The sequence below is a fragment of the Pleurodeles waltl genome, chromosome 4_2 (assembly GCF_031143425.1).
Source record: "Pleurodeles waltl isolate 20211129_DDA chromosome 4_2, aPleWal1.hap1.20221129, whole genome shotgun sequence".
In the NCBI taxonomy this organism is placed as follows: Eukaryota; Metazoa; Chordata; class Amphibia; order Caudata; family Salamandridae; genus Pleurodeles; species Pleurodeles waltl.
Window position 1 is genome coordinate 305,037,861 of NC_090443.1, and position 15,984 is coordinate 305,053,844.

The 15,984-nt window shown below is 45.7% G+C and overlaps 1 protein-coding gene across 1 annotated transcript in view; it reads left to right on the top strand.

Moving 5' to 3' along the window:
- The window catches only part of ACO2 (aconitase 2), a 347,285-nt gene that overhangs the window by 78,321 nt on the left and 252,980 nt on the right, over window positions 1-15,984 (top strand). Inside the window, exon 6 of the mRNA XM_069231254.1 lies at window positions 4,129-4,279. Within this exon, the coding sequence (XP_069087355.1) occupies window positions 4,129-4,279 (151 nt within the window). The remainder of the gene's footprint in view (window positions 1-4,128; window positions 4,280-15,984) is intronic.

A 15,984-nucleotide genomic window follows, 5' to 3' on the forward strand; every position in this document is an offset into this window, starting at 1 on the left:
GCTCCTCTATGGACGCAGCGGACACAGCAGCAAGAACAATTAACACGGCAGTAACCATACGAAGGCACGCGTGGCTACGAACATCTGGTTTTAAACCAGAGATACAGCAGGCGGTGCTCAATATGCCATTCAATGAGCAACAATTGTTCGGACCTGAAGTGGACACGGCAATTGAGAAGCTAAAAAAGGACACTGACACTGCAAAAGCCATGGGCCCGCTCTACTCCCCGCAGAGCAGAGGCACTTTCAACACCTTCCGCAAGACAACCTTTAGAGGGGGGTTTCGGGGTCAAGCCACACAAGCCAGTACCTCACATTCAACACCGTCCACCTACCAGGGACAGTACCAAAGGGGAGGCTTTCGGGGCCAATACAGAGGAGGACAATTCCCTAGAAGCAGGGGAAAATTTCAAAGCCCCAAAACACCTACAACCAAACAGTGACTCACACGTCACTCATCCCCTCCACACACCAGTGGGGGCAAGAATAAGTCAGTATTACCAAGCGTGGGAGAAAATAACAACAGACACTTGGGTCTTAGCAATTATCCAACATGGTTATTGCATAGAATTTCTACAAATCCCTCCAAACATACCACCAAAAACACAGAATATATCAAAACAACATTCGGACCTCCTAGAAATAGAAGTTCAAGCATTACTGCAAAAGAACGCAATAGAACTGGTACCAGATACACAAACAAATACAGGGATTTACTCACTGTACTTTCTAATACCAAAGAAGGACAAAACACTGAGACCAATCCTAGACCTCAGAACACTAAACACATACATCAAATCAGAACACTTTCACATGGTCACGCTACAGGAAGTGTTACCATTGCTAAAGCAACAAGATTACATGACAACCTTAGATCTCAAAGACGCGTATTTCCACATACCAATACATCCGTCGCACAGAAAATACCTAAGGTTCGTATTCAAAGGAATACATTACCAATTCAAAGTATTGCCGTTCGGTTTAACAACTGCACCAAGAGTCTTCACAAAATGCCTAGCAGTAGTGGCTGCACACATCAGAAGGCAGCAAATACACGTATTCCCGTATCTAGACGACTGGCTAACCAAGACCGACTCACTGACAAGGTGCTCACACCACACAGATCAGGTCATACAAACCCTCTACAAACTCGTTTTCACCATCAACTATGCGAAATCACACATTCTGCCGTGCAAGGTACTACAATACCTAGGAGCGACAATAGACACGAGGGGAATAGCCACTCCAAGTCCACAAAGGGTTCAAAATTTCCAAAAGATTATACAACGCATGTATCCAACACAAAGAATACAGGCGAAGATATTACAACTCCTAGGCATGATGTCCTCATGCATAGCCATTGTCCCAAACGCAAGGTTGCACATGCGGCCCTTACAACAGTGCCTAGCATCACAATGGTCACAAGCACAGGGTCAGCTTCTAGATCTGGTGTTGATAGACCGCCTAACATACCTCTCGCTTCTATGGTGGAACAATATAAATTTAAACAAAGGGCGGCCTTTCCAAGACCCAGTGCCACAATACGTGATAACAGATGCTTCCATGACAGGGTGGGGAGCACACCTCAATCAACACAGCATACAAGGACAATGGGACGTACATCAAAGAAAGCTGCATATAAATCACCTCGAACTATTAGCAGTTTTCCAAGCATTAAAAGCATTTCAACCAGTCATAACTCACAAATACATTCTTGTCAAAACGGACAACATGACAACAATGTATTATCTAAACAAACAGGGGGGACACACTCGACACAGCTGTGCCTTCTGGCACAAAAAATATGGCAATGGGCAATTCACAACCACATTCGCCTAATAGCACAGTTTATTCCAGGGATCCAGAATCAACTTGCAGACAATCTCTCTCGAGATCACCAACAAGTCCACGAATGGGAAATTCACCCCCAAATTCTAAACACTTACTTCAAACGTTGGGGAACACCTCAAATAGACTTATTTGCAACAAAGGAGAACGCAAAATGCCAAAACTTCGCATCCAGATACCCACACAGGCAGTCTCAAGGCAATGCCCTATGGATGAACTGGTCAGGGATATTTGCGTACGCTTTTCCCCCCTCTCCCTCTCCTTCCATATCTAGTAAACAAATTGAGTCAAAACAAACTCAAACTCATACTGATAGCACCAACATGGGCAAGGCAACCATGGTACACAACACTGCTAGACCTATCAGTAGTACCCCACGTCAAGTTGCCCAACAGGCCAGATCTGTTAACACAACACAAACAACAGATCAGGCATCCAAACCCAGCATCGCTGAATCTAGCAATCTGGCTCCTGAAATCCTAGAATTCGGACACTTGCACCTCACACAAGAATGTATGGAAGTCATAAAGCAAGCTAGAAGACCATCCACTAGACACTGCTATGCAAGCAAATGGAAAAGGTTTGTTTGCTACTGCCATCATAATCAAATTCAACCATTACACGCATCTCCAAAGGATGTAGTGGGTTACTTACTACACTTACAAAAATCGAACCTGGCCTTCTCTTCCATTAAAATGCACCTCGCAGCAATATCTGCATACCTGCAGATTACCCATTCAACTTCACTATTTAGGATACCTGTCATTAAAGCCTTTATGGAAGGCCTCAAAAGAATTATACCACCAAGGACACCACCTATTCCTTCATGGAACCTCAACATTGTCTTAACAAGACTCATGGGTCCACCCTTTGAACCTATGCATTCTTGCGAAATACAATTCCTAACCTGGAAAGTTGCATTTCTCATCGCCATCACATCTCTAAGAAGAGTAAGTGAAATTCAGGCATTTACTATACAAGAACCTTTTATCCAACTACACAAAAATAAAGTAGTCCTAAGGACCAATCCTAAATTTTTGCCAAAGGTTATTTCACCGTTCCACCTAAATCAAACGGTAGAGCTACCAGTGTTCTTCCCACAGCCAGATTCCATAGCTGAAAGGGCACTACATACATTAGACGTCAAAAGAGCACTAATGTACTACATCGACAGAACTAAAAACATCAGAAAAACTAAACAACTGTTTATTGCATTTCAAAAACCTCACGCAGGAAACCCAATATCGAAACAGGGTATAGCCAGATGGATAGTTAAGTGCATCCAAATCTGCTACCTTAAAGCAAAAAGACAACTGCCCATTACACCAAGGGCACACTCAACCAGAAAGAAAGGCGCTACCATGGCCTTCCTAGGGAATATTCCAATGCACGAAATATGTAAGGCAGCCACATGGTCTACGCCTCGCACATTTACCAAGCACTACTGTGTAGACGTGCTCTCCGCACAACAAGCCACAGTAGGTCAAGCCGTACTAAGAACCTTATTTCAGACTACTTCCACTCCTACAGGCGGAGCCACCGCTTTTGGGGAGATAACTGCTTACTAGTCTATGCACAACATGTGTATCTACAGCGACAGATGCCATCGAACTGAAAATGTCACTTACCCAGTGTACATCTGTTCGTGGCATCAGTCGCTGAAGATTCACATGTGCCCACCCACCTCCCTGGGAGCCTGTAGCCGTTTGGAAGTTAGCTTCAACTTTGTACATTTGTAAATATATTAAATCTTAAATAGGTACATACTTATTCACTCCATTGCATGGGCACTATTACTAACAAACAACTCCTACCTCACCCTCTGCGGGGAAAACAATCGAAGATGGAGTCGACGCCCATGCGCAATGGAGATAAAGATGAGGAGTCCCTCGGTCCCGTGACTTGAAAGACTTCTTCGAAGAAAAACAACTTGTAACACTCCGACCCAACACCAGATGGCGGGCTATGCACAACATGTGAATCTTCAGCAACTGATGCCACGAACAGATGTACACTGGGTAAGTGACATTTTCATTCCCTGGCTCGGGCATTATGCATGTGTACCAAAAAAGCAAATAAAAAAAAAAATCTCACAGCGGACAAGATGTTCTCACTTGACGTTCTGTTATAAATAAGAAAGGGGTAGCAAGAGTCCGGTTTGCCTTCTAAATATGTTCTTCCCTCTGTACAAACTCAACAGTAAAGAAAGTAGTAGAACTTGTTTTGTACCAGTTCTGTCTGTCTTTGTAGTCATGTGGCGACTTCTCCTTCCCTCCACAGGTCATTGGAGTGAAGCTGACTGGTGCTCTTTCTGGGTGGTCTTCTCCCAAGGATGTGATTCTGAAGGTGGCTGGGATCCTGACTGTAAAGGGTGGCACGGGTGCCATTGTGGAGTACCACGGTCCTGGTGTAGAGTCTATTTCTTGCACAGGTCAGTGCTGCTTTCAGGTGTTGGTTATTGTACTGTTCTTGGGGCATAGAAGTGTGCTCTGGTCTACAGAATTTAGCCGGGCTGTGCAGAAGGTATCATGTTGGTTATGACATTGTCAGGTTGTGGATGAAAGAATTGCTGCAGAGAGATGTTCTTCAGATTGTAAGTCATTGCATGCAGTCAGGCAAGATTTGTAACAATAATTCACACCGTCCTTCTACCAAAGGAAAGAATTAGGCATGCATAACTCTGCACACTGACTGGGTACTGTTGGAGTGCACTTTGTCCATTATCAGTGTTTATGCATTGCAGCAGGCTCCTTCAAAAGGAGGAGCACCCCATCTCCATTTTGTGAACTTAACTGTGTGGAACACAGGCACTGGGAGAATTCAAAGATTGGAAAATGTGCCCTGCATGCAGTGATATGAGTTTATTAACAGAGCAGTCTGGGGATATTGAATGCACTTATCCAGTTTATCATAGCCAGGGCTACTGAAATTATGTAGCAGAGGAGCACCAAATTGTGGCAGAATTGACTGTTCTGCAGCAAGAAAATACAAATTATGGAGCATAGTGTCATTTTTGATAGCATTTCATTGTCATTTTTCTTTACACAGTAATACTGTCTAGGCAGCGATTTCCTTTCACTAGTGTAGTGTCTTACATGATTAAGAACAGAACGTTTCTGACTCTCTGAGTACTCCGTATCACTGTGTGGTGTAATCATTAGAATATATATTCTGAGCCTTGGGTTTAAAATGTTGGGTTTCACCTGTACATGCAGAGGGATAAAGACGTGCAATTTACAGATTTGTGTGTGGCCTAATAATGAAGCAGGTACCAGGATGGGGAAGGTGCTACAACTGGTGATGAGATAGGGGATAAGTAACCTGAAGAAGAAAGTGCTTTCCTGCAGTGGTCCAAGCAAACTGCTTGAGTGCTACGTGCGCCTTTTTCGAAGTGCCGAATCAGCTGTTGGCGTATGTGGAGCCAAAGTGTATCTCCAGCTGGTGTGAATAGATAGAGCTTCATGGAAAAGTCTATGCATCGGTGGTCAAGACACTACAACCAAGATCATACAAAAAGGTACTGTGCTGTCACACCAAATAGTTATACTAAATATGGTGTGTAGATGCTTTAGGTGGATCAGCCAGGTGTTAGAAAGTGATGTGAAGTGTAAAAAGAATAAAATAGCTTATCAAGCCTGATACAGTCCTCATACTCCGTTTAATGATGGCCTCAAGAGAAGTGCCCGATGCTGTGCTAAAAGAGCATTCCATATTTTCAGTGGCCTGAAATGTGGCTGAAGACCATTCTGCTGATGGAGTCCATCAATGACGACCCCGAGGCCAGCCCATCGCAGTTACCCCCTGACTTTTTGCCTTTGCTGATGCTATGTTTTGATTTGAAAGTGTGCTGAAGCCTGCTAACCAGGCCCCAGCACCAGAGTTCTTTCCCTAACCTTTACTTTTGTTTACACAATTGGCACACCCTGGCATCCAGGTAAGTCCCTTGTAACTGGTATCAAGGGCCCTGATGCCAGGGAAGGTCTCTAAGGGCTGCAGCATATCTTATGCCACCCTGGGGACCCCTCACTCAGCACAGACACACTGCTTGCCAGCTTGTGTGTGCTGGTGAGGACAAAACGAGTAAGTCGACATGGCACTCCCCTCAGGGTGCCATGCCAACCTCACACTGCCTATGCAGTATGGATAAGTCACCCCTCTAGCAGGCCTTACAGCCCTAAGGCAGGGTGCACTATACCATAGGTGAGGGCACCAGTGCATGAGCACTGTGCCCCTACAGTGTCTAAGCAAAACCTTAGACATTGTAAGTGCAGGGTAGCCATAAGAGTATATGGTCTGGGAGTCTGTCAAACACGAACTCCACAGCACCATAATGGCTACACTGAAAACTGGAAAGTTTGGTATCAAACTTCTCAGCACAATAAATGCACACTGATGCCAGTGTAAATTTTATTGTAACATACACCCCAGAGGGCACCTTAGAGGTGCCCCCTGAAACCTTAACCAACTACCCGTGTAGGCTGACTGGTTTTAGCAGCCTGCCACACCCAAGACATGTTGCTGGCCACATGGGGAGAGTGCCTTTGTCACTCTGTGGCTAGTAACAAAGCCTGCACTGGGGGGAGATGCTTATCACCTCCCCCTTGCAGGAGCTGTAACACCTGGCGGTGAGCCTCAAAGGCTCACCCCCTTTGTTCCAGCACCACAGGGCATTCCAGCTAGTGGAGTTGCCTGCCCCCTCCGGCCACGGCCCCATGTTTGGCGGCAAGGCCGGAGGAGATAATGAGAAAAACAAGGAGGAGTCACTGCCCAGTCAGGACAGCCCCTAAGGCAACCTGAGCTGAAGTGACTCTGACTTTTAGGAATCCTCCATCTTGCAGATGGAGGATCCCCCCCAATAGGGATAGGAATGTGACCCCCTCCCCTTGGGAGGAGGCACAAAGCGGGTGTAGACACCCTCCGGGCTAGAAGCCATTGGCTACTGCCCTCCCTGACCTAAACACACCCCTAAATTCTGTATTTATGGGCTCCCCTTAACCTAGGAACTCAGATTCCTGCAACCTAAGAAGAAGACTGCTAAGCTGAAAAACCCTGCAGAGAAGACACCAACTGCTTTGGCCCCAGCTCTACCGGCCTGTCTCCCTCCCTTCTAAAGACACTGATCCAGCTACTCTTTCCCCAGGGGCCAGCGACCTCTGAATCCACAGAGGACTGCCCTGCTCTAGAAGGACCAAGAAACTCCCGTGAACAGCGGCCCTGTTCATCCAAGACTGCAACTTTGTTTCCAAAGAAGCAACTTCAAGACAACTGCGTTTCCCGCCGGAAGCGTGAGACTTGCTACTCTGCACCCGACGCCCCCGGCTCAACTTGTGGAGAAACAATACTTCAGGGAGGACTCCCCGGCGACTACGAGACTGTGAGTAGCCAGAGTTGCCCCCCCCCTGAGCCCCCACAGTGACGCCTGCAGAGGGAATCCCGAGGCTCCCCCTGACCGCGACTGCCTGTCTCCCAGATCCCGACACCTGGAAAAGACTCTGCACCCGCAGCCCCCAGGACCTGAAAGATCGGAACTCCAGTGCAGGAGTGACCCCCAGGAGGCCCTCTCCCTTGCCCAGGTGGTGGCTACCCCGAGGAGCCCCCCCCCCTTGCCTGCCTGCATCGCTGAAGAGACCCCTTAGTCTCCCATTGATTTCAACGACAAACCCGACGCATGTTTGCACACTGCACCCGGCCGCCCCCGTGCTGCTGAGGGTGTACTTTCTGTGCTGACTTGTGTCCCCCCCGGTGCCCTACAAAACCCCCCTGGTCTGCCCTCCGAAGACGCGGGTACTTACCTGCTGGCAGACTGGAACCGGGGCACCCCCTTCTCCATTGAAGCCTATGTGTTTTGGGCACCACTTTGACCTCTGCACCTGACCGGCCCTGAGCTGCTGGTGTGGTAACTTTGGGGTTGCTCTGAACCCCCAACGGTGGGCTACTTTGGACCCAAACTTGAACCCCGTAGGTGGTTTACTTACCTACAAAAACTAACCAATACTTACCTCCCCCAGGAACTGTTGAAAATTGCACTAAGTGTCTAGTTTTAAAATAGCTATATGTGATTTATTTGAAAAGTATATATGCTATTGTGATTATTCAAAGTTCCTAAAGTACTTACCTGCAATACCTTTCATTTGAAGTATTACATGTAAAATATGAACCTGTGGTTCTTAAAATAAACTAAGAAAAGATATTTTTCTATACAAAAACCTATTGGCCTGGAATTGTCTTTGTGTGTGTTCCTCATTTATTGCCTGTGTGTGTACAACAAATGCTTAGCACTACTCCTTTGATAAGCCTACTGCTCAACCACACTACCACAAAATAGAGCATTGGTATTATCTCTTTTTGCCACTATCTTACCTCTAAGGGGAACCCTTGGACTCTGTGCATACTATTCCTTACTTTGAAATAGTGCATACAGAGCCAACTTCCCACAGACGCAAAGTGATGTCGACACGCAAAAAGGTTGTGCTTCAGGTGTGGTTTGCGTTTCCCATGAGTGAAAAGTGTCTTGCTATTGGTCTCATATGCAAAGGGTGTGGTAACGAGAACCATTTTGTGATGTACAGAGTGAAGGAAAAAGTGTCACGGCACAAAGACAAAATGGCCACCAGAACATTCCAGAAGCAATGTTGGTCGCACGCCCACGAGGCCAAGTGGCAGCATCAGTTAAGGCAAATCTATACTAAACTAAGTTGATGGTCATCTAAATCGTCAGTTCTTCAGCCTCAATGAGTGAAAGTGATTGTGCCATGTCAATGTTTACTTCAGAAAAACATGCCATGTCTGTCTAGTTGCCTGTGAGAAGTGAGTCCAAGAAGTCGACATATAGAAATAAAAAAAATCGTACAAACACTGTCCAAAGATTACATCGAAAATAAATTGATGTTCAATACCTTTCATTATCGACAGTGGTGCTTTGTTACATATAATGCCTGAAGAAAAGTACAATGAACTGTCTCCGTTGCAGCGAGTTAAACCGTCAAAGACCAAAGCGTACACTTGGGCTGCATAGACGCCCATGGAAAGTAAAGGTTCGCTTATGGCGACAGTGAAACATAAGAAAACTAAGGTACAAGTAGCAATCCATGTGCTTCAAGGTATAGCGGCAAGTGCCTGCTTGTTCACTTTCAGCATACTGCTGACATGGGACTGATTTCAGTCAACTAAAACATGAATGCTCATCACAAGATATTAATTCAATTCCCTTCATTATTTCATGGTTTAGGAAAGGTAAAGACTATGAAAGTAAAGCAGCATATTAATGAGGATGTCAGTCCTGTTGCTCAGACAGAAGAGTTGCTTTCCATTTACAAGAAGCTGTTGAAAAATAACTTGAATCCTTACTCAAGCATGACCTTGAACTTTCCTCTGGCAAATACCATGTGTTTCTCCCATAGTAGTAGTGCTTAAAAAGAACCATGAAGAAGCTGTGCGCATATGTATTGGCATGACGAACCAAACGATTGAAGGAGAGCGACATCCAGGGCCGATCATTGCTGACATAATTATGCAATTGAATGGTACCAAGATCTTCTCTCAACTTGATTTGAATAAAGATTATCAGCAGTTAGAACTAGAAGAAAGCTACAGATATATTGCAGCCTTTGCTACACGTTGGTTTGTTTAGATACAAGAGACTTAGTTTTGGTGTGTCGTCAGCCACAAAACTTTTCCAAGATGTCATACAACCTGTTGTGAATGTTTTTAACTATAGCGATGACATACTGGTCTTTGGAGCTACACAGAAGCGTGATAGAGCCCTCACACGTGTCAATTCCTTGATGTAAGCTTGATTTTTAAAGGCAGAGAAATGTGAGTTTAATAAGATTAAACTGAAATTCATATATTTTTCAGGGGGGGGGGGGGCACGGTTCATGATCCTGCAAGTCTGTGCCTTGACTAATGCTGGATCCCAACACCCCCCCCCCACCCCCCCCCCCCCCCCCCCAACCCAAAAGATGTCTGTGGTACTTATTTTTTTTCTTTGAATGGCTAGGTATAGCTCACAATACATAAAGGATTTTACCACTGTTAGTGCGTTATTACGAGAGTTAACAAAGAAGTATTCCTTTTAAATGGTCAAGAAAATCAACACCATCAGAAATGGCGTACTTCAATCCAACGCTACACACTGAAATTGTTGTTGACTCCAGCCCAGTTGGATTAGTCGCTATACTTGCACAGCATAGTGGGCGTCCAAATGCATGACAACATATTGTGGCCTATGCTAGTAGAAGTTTGTCTCAAACAGAGCATGCTTATAGCCTGTAAAGGAAAGTGTGGCTGTAGTATTGGTTTGTGAACATTTACATGTATCCCTGTACGTAAAGCCATTTATGCTGGCGATTGATCATCAAGATTTGCTGACCATCTTTGGCAATCCAAAAGATTCCTTTTCTGTTGCTGTATCGTTAGGCCAGATTGTCACTGCTAGGAGTCTTGATAGTGACCTTCTAAAATTAAGACATACACCTCAGTCATGGAACAAACATGTTCAACCTCTCAATGATTGTGAATATCAAAAGTAGAAGAATGTCAGTCTAATCCTTCCTAACTCAGGAAGGAGTCATACTACAAGGATCCTGATTCTGGAGAATCTACAACAAAAGGTGATAGAAATAGCTCATGAAGGACATTGTGGTATTGCTACAAGGAGAGCTGTCCACGACAGAGTTTGGTTTCAATACCTAGATAAGAGTTGAAAAGGAACTCAGCCTGTCACATATGCAATTGCCTGTCAACTAAAGATACCAAATATACTCTGAACAGGTCAGTAATCCCTAAACATGCTTGTAAGAGAATTGCTACCGATTTGTGTGGTCCCCTTGACAATGGACATCGTTTAATGGTGACATAGATGAATATTCATGTTTTCCTTTGGTTGAATCTCTCATCCATGACACATGGGCGAGTAATTGAAAATCTTGATGGCATCTTTGCAACGTGGGGCTTACCAGCCATTGTGAAGTCTTACATTGGTCCACCCTTAAACACAAAGAATTTAAAGGAGTTTTGGAGCATCTAAACATAAAGCATCAAAAGACCACACCTTTATTGCCACAGGCCAGTGTACTTGTTGAGCGGTTTGAGTATGCTAAAGAAAGCAGTGCATGTTGCAACTCTTGTAAAAGCTCAGTCAAAAAAACCAGTACTGAACTCAACTGTGAGCTTATTCAACACCCCACTCAACCACAGGTGAACGTTCTGTGACTTTGATGTTCGCAGAGCAATGGCAAACAAGGTACCCTAATGGACTACAGAAATGGTTATGAAAACCTGATTCGTACGAGGGACTTAGTTCAAAAACAGAATGAAAATGTATGCAGGCAAGACTCGTATTCTGAAAAGGAGATTTGGTGATCACTCAACAGTTACGGAAAAGAAAATCTGATCCTCCTTACAGTGCTGAACTTTTTCAAGCAGTGTCGACTAAAGGACACATGGTGACTGCCCAGCAACCAGGAAAGTGCCTTAAGAGACTCTTCTCACTTAGGGCCGGTTTCATTGGGCTTCAACTCACGACAGTGAAAGAAAGGCTGATTCTAAAAACTCAGAGTGTTGCTGATTTGTTACCATCATTGGCAATCTCAGACATTGAAGATGATAGTTTGCAGCTTCCAGTAACTAGATTGGTTGGACAGGTCATAACTCCAAGAAAATTTATTAAAGAGATATAGTTGTACATGTTTCTCTATGTATGTAGACTTTTTTTCTGCCTCATGACTTCATTAACAGAGGGGGACTGTAGTGTCTTGCGTGAATCCTTCTGACTCCCTGAGCACTCCGTATCACTGAAGTAATTGTTAGGATAGAATCTGAGTGTTCAGTTTAGAAAGTTGGAGTTCACTGATAAAGCTAGTTATTCAGTGGGTACCCGGCTGGGGGTGATGCTGCAATTAGTACTGATAAAACAACCAGAAACAAATAAGCAACTGAAAGGTGACCAGTCAACCTTGGTGAAGGTTCTAACAATGTGCACAAGTGTTGCCACATTTTTTGTAAGGTTTGATCCTTTTGAACTAGAAACCATTTTTATTGCTACTCTGTAGCTTATGCAAAAGATGATGGATTAGGTTGCAAATGCAGAAAACCTGCAGTTAAGCAAAAATAGCCTCAGATGCAGAATGGCATAATTCAAGTGGCTCTGACCATAACATCATGCAATGCCAGTCCTTCAGCTTTCATGCAGTAAAAAATATCCTAGTGGATGGCGATGAGGCACGTGTAATCTAACTGGTTTTCTGACATCGAAATATGCCATAGAAATACAATTAAATGATATTATTAACCTCTAACATTGCACTGTAAACAGCTCGATAATGTCTAGAAGTTGCATCATGTGATGAACTGCACAACAGTTTCTTTATGCATGACTGCAGTTGATGTGAGCATTCCTCTGATAGCTTGATACCTTTCAGCAGTGTGCTTTAGCAGATCAGTGGTACTAAGCTGTCTATAAATGTCAATACCATAACTTAGGTTAGACTTTTTCTGTCCCTGGTACTTTTTCCCCTCTGACTTGGCCACTCTTTCAGTTTGTGTTTTCAATTGGGCCGACATAGGAAGAACTTCAGCTTCTGCTCTAAAGATAGTGGTTACAAATAGCCAGTTGAGGAACATGTTGGCTGCTTCCTAGCATGTTGTCTGATGTACACCCTGCACTACATCAAATTGGAGTATTCAGTTGTGAAAGACAAAATACACAATAATTTGAGAACTCTCCAGGCACTCAATCTAGCAGCCAATGGAGATACTCATTGTGGAACAGAGCTGACTCGAGCCCACCTTCTCTGTATCAGAGCAGAGCAATGAGGGGTTGGGAAGACAAAAGCTATAATTTCCATTTGCAGTTCACACTGCTCACCAAGTAGGGCTTTATGACACATCCTCGCTCAAAAGTTAGGGTGCCTTTTAGCCAGCTTCCCTACAGCCAGAGCCAGCAGCTATCTATGCAATGTATAAATGCAGAAGTAGACTGTGCAGCTAGAACAGGCAACCCTTATTGCTGACAGTTAAAATAACCCTAAACGCTCTTTTGTGGTAGTGTGGGCAAGCACTTAGGTTTATCCGAGGGTAGTGCTAAGCAATTAAAAACCGTCATTAAAAGAGACAAGAGGACACTGAAGACCAATTTTAGAAAAATACTATTTATATTTTTAGACACCAACAATCTTCAGCAAGAGAAGTATTGTTTGATATTGCTTTGCACATTTAGGTAAATATTGCACACGTGCTTTTACGCAGTAATGCTTTTCAATGGAGAAGAAACATGTACTGCATACAGATACTTGCAATAGAATTCAGTGAGTCCCCTTTAGCTCTTTGGGTGCTAGGGGGCCAAGGTCACGAGTAACAGCAGCAGTTTGGGTTTACCTGCCTTTGAGTGTCCAGGTGCAGAGGAGTCTTGCGCACTGCACAGTTGCAGAGGCGGCTTGGGGACACGTTGGGAAGCTCCCACCAGTCGGGTGTTGGATAAGAAGGGGGGGGGGGGGGGCGGGCGGGCGGGCTTAGTTCATCAGGGACCTAGGAGCAAGGGAACACCTTTGATAGTCATGGACCTGACCCAGGGTACTCGGGTGCGGAGGGTTTGTTAGCTGGTTCTGTGCTTCAGACGTGCTCATGGAGTTATGGTAGACCTGCAAAGGGGTGTGGGGGGATTGGGGGGGGGGGGACGCAGTCTCATGAGCAGCCTTGTCAATTAAGTCATCCCTTGGGAGCAGGACGTCTTTATGCAGTGGTGGTATCTGGTCAAAAACAAACAAGCCTTCATACTTGCAACTGCTCTGGTACCCTGGGTAGTGGTTCATTGTGACTCTTGGTGTGCTTGGCATCTCCGGACCTGGTTGGGAGACAGGTCTGTCCTGGAGCACGGTGACATCCTCCTGGGTGACTGCTGCACGTCGGTGGACCTGGTGGTCAGTGTAGGACGTTGGCTCTGTATGTGCTATTTCAAAGTAAGGAATAGCATGCACAGAGTCCAAGGGTTCCCCTTAGAGGTAAAATAGTGGTAAAAATAGATAATACTAATGCTCTATTTTGTGGTAGTGTGGTCGAGCAGTAGGCTTATCCAAGGAGTAGTGTTAAGCATTTGTTGTACATACACATAGACAATAAATGAGGTACACACACTCAGAGACAAATCCAGCCAATAGGTTTTGTTATAGAAAAATATATTTTCTTAGTTTATTTTAAGAACCACAGGTTCAAATTTAACATGTAATATCTTGTTTGAAAGGTATTGCAGGTAAGTACATTAGGAACTTTGAATCATTTCAATTGCATGTATACTTTTCAAGTTATTGACAAATAGCTACTTTAAAAGTGGACACTTAGTGCAATTTTCACAGTTCCTGGGGGAGGTAAGTTTTTGTTAGTTTTACCAGGTAAGTAAGACACTTACAGGGTTCAGTTCTTGGTCCAAGGTAGCCCACTGTTGGGGGTTCAGAGCAACCCCAAAGTCACCACACCAGCAGCTCAGGGCCGGTCAGGTGCAGAGTTCAAAGTGGTGCCCAAAACACATAGGCTAGAATGGAGAGAAGGGGGTGCCCCGGTTCCGGTCTGCTTGCAGGTAAGTACCCGCGTCTTCGTAGGGCAGACCAGGGGGGTTTTGTAGGGCACCGGGGGGGACACAAGCCCACACAGAAATTTCACCCTCAGCAGCGCGGGGGCGGCCGGGTGCAGTGTAGAAACAGGCGTCGGGTTCGCAATGTTAGTCTATGAGAGATCTCGGGATCTCTTCAGCGCTGCAGGCAAGGGGGGGGTTCCTCGGGGAAACCTCCACTTGGACAAGGGAGAGGGACTCCTGGGGGTCACTTCTCCAGTGAAAGTCTGGTCCTTCAGGTCCTGGGGGCTGCGGGTGCAGGGTCTCTCCCAGGCGTCGGGACTTTGGATTCAAAGAGTCGCGGTCAGGGGAAGCCTCGGGATTCCCTCTGCAGACGGCGCTGTGGGGGCTCAGGGGGGACAGGTTTTGGTACTCACAGTATCAGAGTAGTCCTGGGGTCCCTCCTGAGGTGTTGGATCTCCACCAGCCGAGTCGGGGTCGCCGGGTGCAGTGTTGCAAGTCTCACGCTTCTTGCGGGGAGCTTGCAGGGTTCTTTCAAAGCTGCTGGAAACAAAGTTGCAGCCTTTCTTGGAGCAGGTCCGCTGTCCTCGGGAGTTTCTTGTCTTTTCGAAGCAGGGGCAGTCCTCAGAGGATGTCGAGGTCGCTGGTCCCTTTGGAAGGCGTCGCTGGAGCAGGATCTTTGGAAGGCAGGAGACAGGCCGGTGAGTTTCTGGAGCCAAGGCAGTAGTCGTCTTCTGGTCTTCCTCTGCAGGGGTTTTCAGCTAGGCAGTCCTTCTTCTTGTAGTTGCAGGAATCTAATTTTCTAGGGTTCAGGGTAGCCCTTAAATACTGAATTTAAGGGCGTGTTTAGGTCTGGGGGGTTAGTAGCCAATGGCTACTAGCCCTGAGGGTGGGTACACCCTCTTTGTGCCTCCTCCCAAGGGGAGGGGGTCACAATCCTAACCCTATTGGGGGAATCCTCCATCTGCAAGATGGAGGATTTCTAAAAGTTAGTCACTTCAGCTCAGGACACCTTAGGGGCTGTCCTGACTGGCCAGTGACTCCTCCTTGTTTTTCTCATTATTTTCTCCGGCCTTGCCGCCAAAAGTGGGGCCTGGCCGGAGGGGGGCGGGCAACTCCACTAGCTGGAGTGTCCTGCTGGGTTGGCACAAAGGAGGTGAGCCTTTGAGGCTCACCGCCAGGTGTGACAATTCCTGCCTGGGGGAGGTGTTAGCATCTCCACCCAGTGCAGGCTTTGTTACTGGCCTCAGAGTGACAAAGGCACTCTCCCCATGGGGCCAGCAACATGTCTCGGTTTGTGGCAGGCTGCTAAAACTAGTCAGCCTACACAGATAGTCGGTTAAGTTTCAGGGGGCACCTCTAAGGTGCCCTCTGGGGTGTATTTTACAATAAAATGTAGACTGGCATCAGTGTGCATTTATTGTGCTGAGAAGTTTGATACCAAACTTCCCAGTTTTCAGTGGAGCCATTATGGTGCTGTGGAGTTCGTGTTTGACAGACTCCCAGACCATATACTCTTATGGCTACCCTGCACTTACAATGTCTAAGGTTTTGTTTAGACACTGTAGGGG